This window comes from Tupaia chinensis, unplaced genomic scaffold (genome assembly GCF_000334495.1).
Source record: "Tupaia chinensis unplaced genomic scaffold, TupChi_1.0 Scaffold000140_1, whole genome shotgun sequence".
NCBI classification, from domain to species: domain Eukaryota; kingdom Metazoa; phylum Chordata; class Mammalia; order Scandentia; family Tupaiidae; genus Tupaia; species Tupaia belangeri.
Window position 1 is genome coordinate 6316403 of NW_006159610.1, and position 13111 is coordinate 6329513.

Genomic DNA, 13111 nt, shown 5'->3' on the forward strand with positions numbered 1-13111 from the left:
TGATGGCAGTGCCTGTCTCCCTCTTTCTGTGTCTCTCTTGCTTATAGAAGATATAAATACATTTTTAAAAGAATTATTTACTTATTACCACCATTTTTCAATTTTGACCAGAGAGAGAAAGTGAAAAGGAGAAGAGAGAGCAAGTCACCAGGCCCGGGACTTGAACCGTGGACGACCATGTGGGAATCCAGCGCCTTTAACCATGACGCTGTCTGCTGGTCCCAATATAAATAATTTTAAAAACAATTTATAAAAATTAATTAAAGAATAATAAAGTGATTATCCTTTTAAGAAATGGGATTGTGGGAATAAGAGAGGCAGAAATGGCAACTTCCATTTTATTTAAATACAGGTGCTCCTCATGTCACCACCAAGTTATGTTCCTGTGACTACGTCAATAAGCAAGTTGGTTGGTAAGCGAAGAGCTTCAAGGTGGATGTTCTAGGCTGTGTTATGGTGCCACAGTGTATGCAATTTTTAAAAAGAATTATTTAATTTAATTTTATTTATTTATTTTAATTTGACCAGAGACAGAGTGAGAGAGACAGAAAGTGAGAAAGCAAGCAACCAAGTCTAAGACTCGAACTGTGGTCAGCCATATGGGAGTCCAGTGCCCTTAACCACCATGCCACCTGCTGGTCCAGTGTATGTATTTTTTAATAGACATCACAGGACACCACACTAGAATAATGCAATTCTCTCCGAACAAAAAGCGACAGAAAAGTACAAGACGCTCCAGGCAAAATCACCTTCTTCCTATATGCTGACCTCCTACACTCTGGGCGCACCATCAAGGACAAATTTATAAACAAATATGTAGTCTTGCCTGATTGCAAATGCTTCCTGCCCTGAATACTAACTGACTGCAGGAGCAAAACAAAGACTGAGACAGGAGACTGCTGAAACTCACGCGGTCTGAGAAAGAGGACCCCACGCGCCAGCACGACAGGTAGGTTGTTAAGCGAGGAGTGGGATGTTATGTGTATGTATTATCTCTGCGATTAAAAAATTGGACATTTTCAGGGCCAGCAAGTAGCATGATGGTTAAAGCGCTGAACTCTCATATCACTGACTTCGTAGTTCAAGTCCTGGACCTGATGGCTTGAAAATTACACTGGGCCCGTGTGCACGCGTGCCCAAAATCCTGAGAGGAGAATGGAGAAGGGATTGTAGTCTGACCATCCTGGGGGGTGGGGGTATGACTTTTCGCTTTCCCCCTCTCTCTCTGTCTCTCTCCAGGAAGCGCACACACTCAATGGAAAAAAACAAAAACAAAAACAAACCAGAAAATTGCAAAACTTTATATATTACTACAGAAAAGTTCATTATTTTCCACATTCACTTTATCTTTGACTCCAACATTTTTCTTCTTGTCTAACTTGCATGCAGATGACGAAACTGTGTGCTGGACACACTCGGGGCTCCCCAGCCCTGGAGTGTGAGATGCCATACGCCAGCTCTGTGGGAGGCACGGAAATGGGCAGACGGGGTTTACCAGTAAATCAGAAGCGGGCCGTGAGGGAAGAGAGGGCAGTGGGAGCCGGGACAGTCCGAGGAAGGGAAGACCCCCAGGCCTACAGTCATCCTCCCTGCACTCCTCCTCAACCGACTACTAATTGTGAAATTGCCTTGACCAAGGATAAAGCCTTTTATTCTACAACGGCAACAGCTCACATTTGCTGTTAGCACTTTGCAGCTTCCAACCAACATTTCCTTTTGATGTAGCTGAGGAGGCAAGTGCTCTTGGGAGGTAAGGATAAACAAACCCGGGGCAGTGCTTTCCGTTTTTATAAGGGCAGGGAGGCAGGAAGACAGTAGAAAGACCCGGAAAAACTGAAAAAGAGAGGACCCATAAGATGGGAGAGACCAGAAACCAGTTTTAGGACCAATACTGTTTATTCTTAACTGTCAGCAATTAAAACCCAGCCAAGCCTCAGGTCTCCCACAAAGAGAACCGGCCCAGCCTAGTTCCAGGCCTCTCATGCTTGTGTAGGGCACAAGGCCGCCACCTGGTGGCAGCATACAGTGGGCCATCGTGTGTGCTCGGCTTTCGTGAACAGGCATGTGTATCCGCTCAAAACCCTTTTATATCAAAGGCTGTGTGAGGAAGCACTTGGTTCTCCTTAGCTTGAATCTAGTTGACTGAGATAGATACAACAAACACATAAAAAGCACAATGTATCTTTTTAAAATCTTGTGTCAAATTCTATGCACTAACATAAAGCAAACATAAAAGCAATTCCATACTTTTCTAGGAAAAATAAAAACGTTACACAATGCAGGAAAATGTCCAAGTAGAGAACCTGATTAGGATGAGAAAGGTCTTAGGAAATGTGCACTTTCCGGGCAACCAAGGACCTTTTAAGGAAGCAACCATTAACTACCAAGGGTATATTTGGTAGACTTAGGTATTTGGAACTGAACGGAAAATAACCCAGGGGCCAGGTAAAGGGTTTTGGTAAGACATTTATTTTAACTCCAGCTCTGGGGACCAGCAGATGGTCAATAATTACATTTCTGGACTCACGTATTTGACCGTGGTTTGATTCCTGGAACTGGCAGCTTAAAACCATGCTAGATGTGTGTGCATGTATGCCCAAAGTCCCGAGAGGAGAATGGAGGAGAAGGGATTGTGGCACAGCCATCCCCCCAATGGGTGATTTCTTGCTTTCTGTCTCTCTGTCTCTCTGGAGAGTACATACACTCTATAGCAAAAATCTCTAAATAAATAAATAAATAAATAAAAATATAGCTCTGTGTGCAAAAAAAAAACCCTCGGTATAATTTATCCTATCTCAACAGAAGCTTGTTGATCTGACAGATTCTAGCATCTTCTCCTCAATTCAGAGATCACCCCAACAAGACTTTTTATATAATAAATATTTAACCCAAGAATATTACCGGATCAATTCCAAATGGGTATGGATTTCCAGAATACACTCCTGGCATGGCTGGGTCCAGTTGTAACAACGTATTTGTCTGCATTACCTGAGTACTTCAGAGGAAGAAAGGGGAGAAAAATGATCAATCGAGGCAGAATATGACAGAGCCATCAGTCACGAACATGCAGGACCATCGAAGCCCATTTCTGGTGCAAATCAACTTGGTTCATTCAGTCATTCTGTGAGTGGGTACCCGAAGTCTGCCGTGCCAAGCACTGTACCACATGCCACCACTACCGAAATGACCATCTGGCCACCACAGAGCTCATATTCTGAGTTTGCAAGGAGCTCTCAGCCTTACGAGATATAGTAAAGAAAAGCAAGGGTCTCTCAGGAAAGAGGTGGGAGGCAGGGATGAGGGGGCATGTAGGGAAGAAAGAGACCCTAACCCAAGGACAAGCCTGTGGAGGCTTCCCAGGGAACACCTGGGCTCATCCTGAAGGATGAACCAGCATTTTACACATAAAGTTCAATCTCTATGAATTTTAGTTCTAAAAAACTGTAGTCCAGCAGCTAGCAGGTGGCGTGGTGGCTAAGGCACGGGACTCCCTCACGGCCAACTGTGGTTCAAGTCCTGGACCTGGAGGCTTGCTTTCTCATTTTCCCTCTCTGCCTCTCTCTCTAGTGAGCACACATGACCTATAGCAAATTAAAATAATAATAAATAAAAATTAATTCTTCAAAAAATAAAATAACTGTAGCCTACCAAACATCTTAAAAATCTGTCTTTTTTTTGGGGGGGGGGGGAGAGGTTTTTTGCTATAGGGTGCATGCACTTGCCAGAAAGACAGAGACAGAGAGACAGAAAGCGAGAAATCACCCCTCAGGGGGATAGCCATGCTGCAATCCCTTCTCCTCCATTCTCCTCTCGGGATCTTGGGCATGCACGCACACGCGCCCGGCATGAGTTTAAGCCACCGGGTCAGGGACTCGAACTGCGGTCGACTACATGGGAATCCAGCGACATAGCCATTGTGCTAACTGCTGGTCCTGAAATCTGTGTCTTGTTTTTTCACAGAAGCATGAATATCAATGAGAAGAAAATCTGGTTTTCTTTTTCCTTTAATGCAAGAGAGGGTGGCGGGGGCGGGGGGGGACTTTTCAGAGGGTGAAGATAGGCCATGTTGTGACCCTCCTGCCCCAGCCTCCAAATCAGCTAGGATTACCAGGACACACAATGACACGTGCTGTGTTCTACTTAGCCCAGAAACTGAACCTGGGTCTCCTATGCGGTTCCCAGACTCTCAAGTATGGTGTGACCTGGGCCAGGCATGTCTGACTCTCTGTCACTGCAAGCCTTAGTGGGATCAGAACATTAAAGGTCGTTTTCTTTTTCTTTTTAAGGGCATGTATCCATGGAAGGGTCCAAGCCATGAGTACTGTCATGTGCCACGTAATGTCATTTCGGTCGATGACAAGCTGCATATACCATAGTGGCCCCTTCAAGAGCATGTAGGCCACACCGTGTGGCCTGGGTGTGTAGTGGGCTGTACCCAGGTTTGGGTAAGTGCACTCTATAATGTTTGCACAGTGATGAAATGGCCCAATGCCCATTTCTCAGAATGTAGCCCTGTTGTTAAGTGACACATATTCATTTGTTTTCATTTGATCAGAGGAAGACATGGGGGCGGGGGGGGGATGGTGAGAAAACAAGCCATCAGGTCCAGGACTTGAACCATGGGCAGCCATGTGGGAGTGTCCAGCGCCTTAACCACCATGCCACTTGCTGGTCCCAGTGACATCATATTCATACTGAAATGATGAAGAACAGAGGACTGACAACCTTGGTGGGCAGCCTAGAAACATGCTCTTTTCTAGAACCAGTAGATGGTATAATAGTTACATCACTGGATTCCCAAGTAGTTGATAGCGGTTCGAGTCCCAGACCAGGAAGCTTAAAACTCATACCAGGTGTGTATGTGTACATGCCCAAAATCCCAAGAGGAGAATGGAAGAGAAAGGATTGTGGCATGGCCATCCCCGCTGTGGGATGATTTCTTGCTTTCTGTTTCTCTGTCTCTCTGCCAAGCACACACACCCTTCAGCAAAAATCTCCCTCAAAACAAAACAAAACAAAACAAAACAAAGTCTTTGCTTCTGCAATGAGGTGCAGGGGGTTTTAGGTTGCAACTGGGGACATCGGGAAGCCTCACATGCTGACCAGGTCTTGACATGCCTTGAAAGAGCTGGCCCTGACTATGCCAGACACAGACCCCCTCCTGATGGTACGCCTCTGTGCAGTTACCAGGTTTTATCAGCAGAGACGTGTCTGTGTGCTGACAGAGAGCCAGCCTTGACAGGGGGACCGGCCTAGCACCTCCCACTAAGTAAAGTCCCTGCTTAGCACCAACAACCACAGCACGTCGACGTCACACAGACCATCTCTGTGATGATGACCAAGCAAGACAAACGAGATATTCCAGACTCACCCAAACAGAGGCAAAAAGAAGGGCATTTTCTAAAATACAAAAAGGGTGGGGCTAGCAGGTGGCATGGTGCTTGAGGACAAAGACCAAACACCTCCAAACACGGGCCAAGCCCTCTCAGACCTTTCTAACACCTTCTTACTGAGATGCCCCGGCTCCCAATGGATAATCACCCTTACTGACCCAATACGCCCAACCTGGACAGCTCCAGTGTCTCGGGCTGAGGGACACTGTCAATTCTTAGGGACATTGGGCCCCAGACCCAGGCTGTGGCTGGTGAACAAAACTGGCTGGCCGCGTACTTTGGCTCTAACGGAAGGCCGCCATTTTTTTCTAGGCCACTGAAATGAGGTTCTGCTTCCCACCCTCAGAGCCTGGGCCCCAGCGGCGTCACGGAGGGGTCCTGATTTGTGAACAGGTCCTTGCGTGTGTGTAAGAGTGCCACACTCCCTGTATCTGCAGAGCGACTCGCTGGTCACTTTGGACCTTTCACAATCACATTCCAGGGAAACAAAATTTCGTGTCGGGAGATTGAGGAAGTTATGGGGAGGTAACACATTTCGAAGCCCATCCAGATGCTTGTGAGTTTAAATCTGAAGAGCAGAACTAAGACATGTGTGTTTCAATTTATGGAAGCTGTACTCTTTTAGGCGTCTCTTCAGGATACTAATTGCAAAGAAAATAAAAGAACCACTAATATAGCTATCTGTGCGTAATTCTGGAAAAAGTCTTATTCTTCATTTTTCTCTATTTGTTTAACATCCCATTCTCTACCACTGAGGCCTAGCAGAGAAACAGAAAGGAACGCATCATAACCTCCAGGCTCCACGCTAAGAATTACTACCACCCCCAGGCCTATCTAACTGTGCCTGGGGTCTGCATCTGGCCCCAAAAGTCCCCCAAGAAAGCTCCCAGGCAAAAGAAGGCCTGGATTAAGTCTCTTCTAACTGAAAAATCCTTGGGTAAGATCATTCATTCTCTCTCTTTCTTTATGATAGCTACCATGAATTTTGGTGAGCAAAAAAAAAAAGCCCTGAAGTTCTTCAAAGAGAAATTTTAGTGTTCTACCAGGCTTGGGAAAGAGAAGAAAGAAAGAGGGATTGAGATTTGCCTTCATGTTCTTTTTTTTTTTTTTTGTTAGAGAGTTTCTCTGTAGGGCGCGTGTGCTCGCCAGACAGACAGAGAGAGACATAGAGACAGAAAGCGAGAAATCACCCCCCAGGGGGGATGGTCACGCCGCAATCCCTTCTCCTCCATTCTCCTCTCGGGATCTTGGGCACGCACGCACACACGCCCGGCGTGAGTTTTAAGCCACTGGGTCCGGGACACGAACCGTGGTCGACTACGTGGGAGTCCAGCAACATAGCCATTACACTAACTGCTGGTTCCCTCATGTTCTTTTTTTGTTAAGTTTATTTATTTAATGAGAGAGAGGGTCTCTCTCACTGCAATCCTCTCTGCAGCCTCCCAGTCAGCCAGGATCACAGGCACGAGTGGACACTCCCAGCATGGCTCAGGTAGATCCAAATCCAACCTGGGCCCCCGACATGGGGCAGGTGCCCAACTGCCTGCACCACCATGACTGGCCTTCACTGTCTTTCAGTCCTCCCTTCTCATATGAAAGTTCCCAAATGAGGCAGAGAAGTCTTAAACTGACCCTTGTTGGGAAAAGCATCCGTGATTTGTGGGTTTTGCAAATCGGCTCTGACACTATCGTGGTTGTCTCAGACATGTGATGCACACAATCTAAGATCCCCCAATGATTTGAGGTCATCAAATTTTCTATTTGTGGCTCAGCCTCACGGTGCCGTGAGTAGCGTATTGAATGGCAGTGCTGAAAGCCACATGGCCAACCAGGGATTTAGATCCACAGCCTGGCTGACCCGAAACAGCAGGCGTGTACTCACAGCGCCAAGACCCCGACAAGCTGGAGAGTTGGGGTAAGGGGATGGCAGCATAACAAGGTCCTGTCAATGGCGTCTCACTCTCTCTTTCTTTCTCACACACTCACCTACACTCTATCATGTATAAAATAAATCTTGAAAAAAATTCTGGGGCCAGTAGGTGGTGTGGTGATTGGGGTGGCTGAATCCCACGTAGCTAACTATGCAGTTCAGGCCCCAGAACCAGCGGCTTGAGGAACACGCCAGGCACTGGTGTGTGTGTGTGTGTGTGTGTGTGTGTATCCAAAATTCCGAGGAGAATGGAAGAGAAGGGATTGTGGTGTGTCCATCCTCCCTGGAGGGTGCTTTCTTGCTTCCTCCCTCTCTCTTTCTCTCTCTCTCTTTCTCGCTCTCTCTCTCTCTCTCTCTCTCCAGTGAGCACAGGAACTCTATAGCAAATTTTCTTTAAAATTGGTTGCTCCCCTCACTGTTCCCTATCCTGGAGGACCCTCTGCTCTTTCCCCAATTCTGATCTACCTCTCAAACTCTAAAATCTTTCCCCTCCCCATAAAACCCTCTCCCCACAGTGTTGTATTTCCATTCTGATGACTGTTGGTCTGAGTAAGTGCAATAAAAAGATCGTAAAATGAGGGGCCGGCAGGTGGTGCAGTGGTTAAGGCACCGGATTCCCACATGGCCAACCGCGGTTCAAATCTTAGACCTGGCAGCTTGTTTTCTCATCTTGTCCCTCTCTGGTCAAATTTAAAATAATAATAATAATGAATAAAATTAAATTAAATTAATATTTAAAGTGAAAAAGTTTAAAGATTGTGAAATGCATACAGGTGGTGTAGGTTGTGAAGGTTTGGAGTTTCTAGGTCTTTTGTCTGCAGCCCCCATTCCTCCTCCCCAGTGCTCTCACCCCCACCTGCTGCCCTCCTCTCTCCGTCAGCCTCAGAACAAATACAGGGAGCCTGCACTACGAAGCCAGCCATCTCCTCCTTTGCTTGTAACATTGAACTCAAGCTGCCCTGAGTGGCCTAAGAAAGTGCCCTCTGGGAAATCTGGGGCCTTGAATATTGGAAAACATGAACCCACACCATTCAACATCTGTATTCTCTTCTGCCCTAAAACCTTGGATGTATCATTTCACTCCACCTCCAATTCTCCGCTGGAGCAAAGAATGTTTCAATGCCTCCTTCTTCTCCAGGAAGTCTTGTTCAACAACGCCTACTAGGGCAGCCAGTCTATACCTGCCTTAGCACTTTTTTTTTTTTTTTGGAGAGATTTTCACTGTAGGGCGCGTGCGCTCGCCAGACAGACAGAGAGAGACATAGAGATAGAAAGCGAGAAATCACCCCCCAGGGGGGATGGTCACGCCGCAATCCCTTCTCCTCCATTCTCCTCTCGGGATCTTGGGCACGCACGCACACGTGCCCGGCGTGAGTTTTAAGCCACCGGGTCTGGGACACGAATCGCGGTCGACTACGTGGGAGTCCAGCGACATAGCCATTACGCTAACTGCTGGTTCCCGCTGCCTTAGCACTTTTCACAAGAGTGCCTGATATGCGGTAAGTACTCCACAATTTATATTTAACTGAACTGAAATCTTAAAAATGTTTTCTACACATCACAGTTATAGCAGTGACTGACCACGTGGCACAAGGTCTTCCACTCCATAGACAAAAACTGAGTTCATTGTTGAGTTGGGAGTTGTATGTCTAAGCAGAGTCAGCATAAACTCCCCTCACCATGAGAACAGTCGCTAAGGCCACATTGATAACCAGCAGGTGGCTCATCTTGACAAACTTACTTCCATGTGCCATTTCTGAACATGGGTTGGACACTCCACGAAGAGCCAAAGATGTTGAGAGACTTGGAGAAGCAGTCATTGTAGATCAAGCCCGTGTAGATGGAGAAGATACCCATAAGTAGGATCAGGTAGCGTCCATGGAAGAAGGTGTTCCAAATCTAGCCTCAGGGAGACAGAGAGGAGAACAGGTGTGAGTGGGTTCTGAACCTGCCTCAGAGGGAAGTGTGTCATAGGATGGCTCCGGCATCACTATCATGAGCACCTACGAGACCAAGACAGACGTCAGTAATCCAAAAAAGAAGAGCAAACACATCATGATTTCCCTGAGCTTCAAAGGTGAATCAGAGAAGTTCTAGACCAGTATTTACTGTGGAAATAAAAACAAGACTATATTCTTTCATTCAGCCTTGGTAGAAAACAAGCTGAAGTACAAGCTGCAGTCTCCCCTAGCGAGGAAGGGACCAGAAAGTGGACTTCTGACAAGCACTGAGCAGGCCTCGTCGGGCTGCTACATTTATGGCAAGTCAACTCCACACTCATTTTGGGTCTTGTCGTTACAAAGTTGAGTCTCTGTCTAACTATTGGTTTGTCGGAAAATTCCTGACGTATTTTTCTGTTTTTCTACACCAAAATGCATCATGACTTTTCTGAAAACCCAAACATCCGCTAAGGAGAATAAAGTGTTTTCCCATAACACTGACTGGTGTGTATCACACATTTCAAGAACTGCTGACGTACAGTTTTGAGACTTTGAGTGTTTACACAGAAAATCACATCTGTTAAGCTTGTCATGGAAAGCCACCTTGGTCCCAGGTTGATATGACCCGCTAACCTAGCTTATGATTAACTCACCATGACATCCCCGAACTAGCACTAATTTGACCCGTACTGAAAGATTGCAGATAGTTTTAAAATTCAGAACATAGAAAAGACATGTTTCCACTTTATAAAATGTGTTGTCATGAACATAAACGTGATTAGCTTTAATTAATGGATTAACTTTGAACCAGTGCAGACTCTTGAGTTGTCTCAAACTGCACACCATTCTGACAGGAACCTGTGGAAAGTGCAGAAACTTCTAGTGGAAGAGGGGGACAAAACATTCCTAGTGCTTCACAAGAACCCATCACAGGGACCAGCAGTTAGCATAATGGCTATGTTGCTGGACTCCCACGTAGTCGACCGCGGTTCACATCCCGGACCCGGTGGCTTAAAACTCACGCCAGGCGCGTGTGCATGCGTGCCCAAGATCCCGAGAGGAGAATGGAGAAGGGATTGCCGCATGGCCATCCTCCCTGGGGGGTGATTTCTCGCTTTCTGTCTCTGTCTCTCTCTGTTTGGTGAGCGCACGCGCCCTATATCAAAAAACAAACAAACAAACAAAAAACCCATCACAGATTTGCAGGAAAAGGGGTGGGCCATGAACAAATAGTTACAATATTTTAAGGAAAGAAAAAAAAGGAGACAAATTATATTCACTATTTGATGACTATTTTTGAAAATTGTATATTTGCATGTAAGCACAAAAAAGCAGAAAAGATATCCAAAAACGTTAACCTTTTTTTAAAAGAATTATTTTATTTAACTTTATTTATTTTAATTTGATCAGAGAGGGACAGAGAGAGAGAAAGTGAGAAAGCAAGCCACCAGGTCCGGGACTTGAACTGCAGTTGGCCATGGGGGAATCTAGTGCCTTTAACCACCACACCACCTGTTGGTTCCATGACTTATTTCTAGAGAGAGAGATTTTTGCTATAGGGCACTTGCACTCACCAGAGAGAGAGACAGAGAAACAAAAAGTGAGAAATTACTCCCCAGAGGGGATGGCCACACCACAATCCCTTCTCCTCCTCCACTCTCCTCTCAGGAGTTTGGGCAGACATGCTTGGCCTGAGTTTCAAGATGCCAGATCCAAGACTCGAACCACAGCTGCCCACGTGGGAGTTCAGCAACGTAACTATTACGCATCTGCTGGTCTCAATTGTGATTTTCTTTTTCTCTAGGTGGTTAAATTGCTGTATTGGTCTAATTTTTATAATGAATATTTATTGCTTTTATAATGAGAAAAAATCAATGTCAGAAAAAAAAATTACAGAAAAAAAAAAATCAATGCCTTGTCAACCCATGGATGGAAAACATAAATGCCAACAGGGACTGCACGAAACCATTTAAAGGAATTACCCTTGGCCAGGAATTTTATGCTGAATTTTAGCTTTTTTTTTTAAACTTTTCATCTTTTTCTTATTTTTCATAAAAACTTGTTATTCCGACAGTGAAAACCACGTGCACCGTTTAATACTCTACCTCAGAGAAAGGAGGTGAGCCATTTGATGGACACTCACCTCATTGGTTGACTTCTGGGCAAGCAAGTTTTTCTCGTTAAGAACCATCCACAGGGCTGCCAGGAACATGACGATTCCATGACCACAGTCACCAAACATCACAGCGAACAGGAAGGGGAAAGTGATGATGGTATAGGGAGCTGTGGAGGGGAGACCCGCAAGGCTGAGGCCTCCGAACAGCCTTCGGGCCTCCCTCCCACTCCAACACCAGAGATTTTCCTGTCAGTCGCTCTGCGCTCTACATGCAGGCCTTGTTTCTCTGACCGTCTCCCCTCACCCCCAACATTGCTTGGCTCTCACATTCATGAGCTCATCCTTCAGAAAACATTCTGATTTCCCACTTTATAAATGCTGAGTCTTAGAGGATAAGAGACTTGCCCAAGATCACAAATGGGATTTCAAACCAGTTTTCTGAGTGCTTTCGATACTCACCCCACCAGCATCTTCTGCCTGTTTCTCCACCATTCACACACACACACACACACACACACACACACCAGCAGCAGTCATTCACAGGACCCTGAAATCATGATGTCACTGCATCCGTTAGACGGGGAGTTGGGCCACAGAACAGCATCAGGCACGACTTGGCTAACATCCAGTCTCCTCTTTATTTTATTAACCAGACTTCCAAGCTCCCACAGCCTAGGACCCTGGGAATCCAGTCTTCTGACCTCAACTTCTGTGTGCTCCTCTCTCTCCCACCCAATCACTACAAGACGGTGAAGACACATAGAAATGACCCTTGTTGAGCCAGTGACAGAAACAAGATCTGAACTGGGTCATCTGAGAAGGCTATGGTTTAAAGAACAGGTGAAGACGGACCAAATCCGCCCCTCAGCAGTGTGTGTGCAAGACCACTCAGGGCATGAGGAAACCAAGGAAGCTTTTACAAATGCCATAGTTAATATATCCCTATCTGAGGTCCCTTTAGAGGACATCTTACCAATTTTCACCTCCAAGCTGCCCAGCTATTCACCACATCCGATCCTTTACCTGGGTTTATCTCCCGGTAGCTGCCTACGCCATAGGCATCGACAATGTTCTGGAAGCCAGCAGTGAATTTGTTGGTCCTGTTGAATGTAGGAGGGTCTGTTTTAGGCTGCACTGTGGTCATGATAGGGACCATGGAAGACCCACTCAGTTCCTGCAAAAAGAGCATGTGACAAAAATGTAAAGGAGAGAGTCCTAGGGACCAGCAGATGCATAATGGTTATGTCACTGGACTCCCATGTAGTCAACAGGGGTTCGAATCCTGGACTGAGCAACTTAAACTCAAGCGGGGCATATGTGCGTGCGTGCCCAAGATACCAAGAGGAGAATGGAGAAGGGATTGTGGTGTGGCCATCTCCCCTGGGGAGTGATTTCTCACTTTCTGTCTCTCTGCTTCTCTGCCTTTCTGGTGAGAGACATGCCCTGTAGCAAAAACCTCTCTTTAATTTTTTTTTTTAAAAAAAGGAGAGAGCCCTGGGCAGGTGTCCACACGTGGATCAGGGTCCAGCTCCTGTCGTCACTTTCAGCGTACATTAGGACTATCCCTTGATCTCTCTGAGACTCATGACCTCACTAACGAGTTAACACCATCCCTGTACTTAACTAGCTCATTTTAGAGAGCCCAGGGGAGAGTAGAGTCCCCCAGATTCTCGGACACTTTCCACTCTTCTGCTCCTGCAAACGTGTACTCCTCCACCTCTGTCCTGGGTCC

The 13111-nt window shown here is 46.2% G+C and overlaps 1 protein-coding gene across 4 annotated transcripts in view; it reads right to left on the minus strand.

Moving 5' to 3' along the window:
• Window positions 1-13111, minus strand: part of ATP6V0A4 (ATPase H+ transporting V0 subunit a4) — an 84637-nt gene that overhangs the window by 23523 nt on the left and 48003 nt on the right. For all 4 annotated transcript variants that reach the window (XM_006145027.2, XM_006145028.2, XM_006145026.2 and 1 more), the window contains 4 exons: window positions 12403-12553; window positions 11407-11546; window positions 9065-9222; window positions 2902-2995 (listed from right to left, as the gene is read on the minus strand). In XM_006145027.2, coding sequence (XP_006145089.1) covers window positions 2902-2995; window positions 9065-9222; window positions 11407-11546; window positions 12403-12553 — 543 coding nt within the window. The remainder of the gene's footprint in view (window positions 1-2901; window positions 2996-9064; window positions 9223-11406; window positions 11547-12402; window positions 12554-13111) is intronic.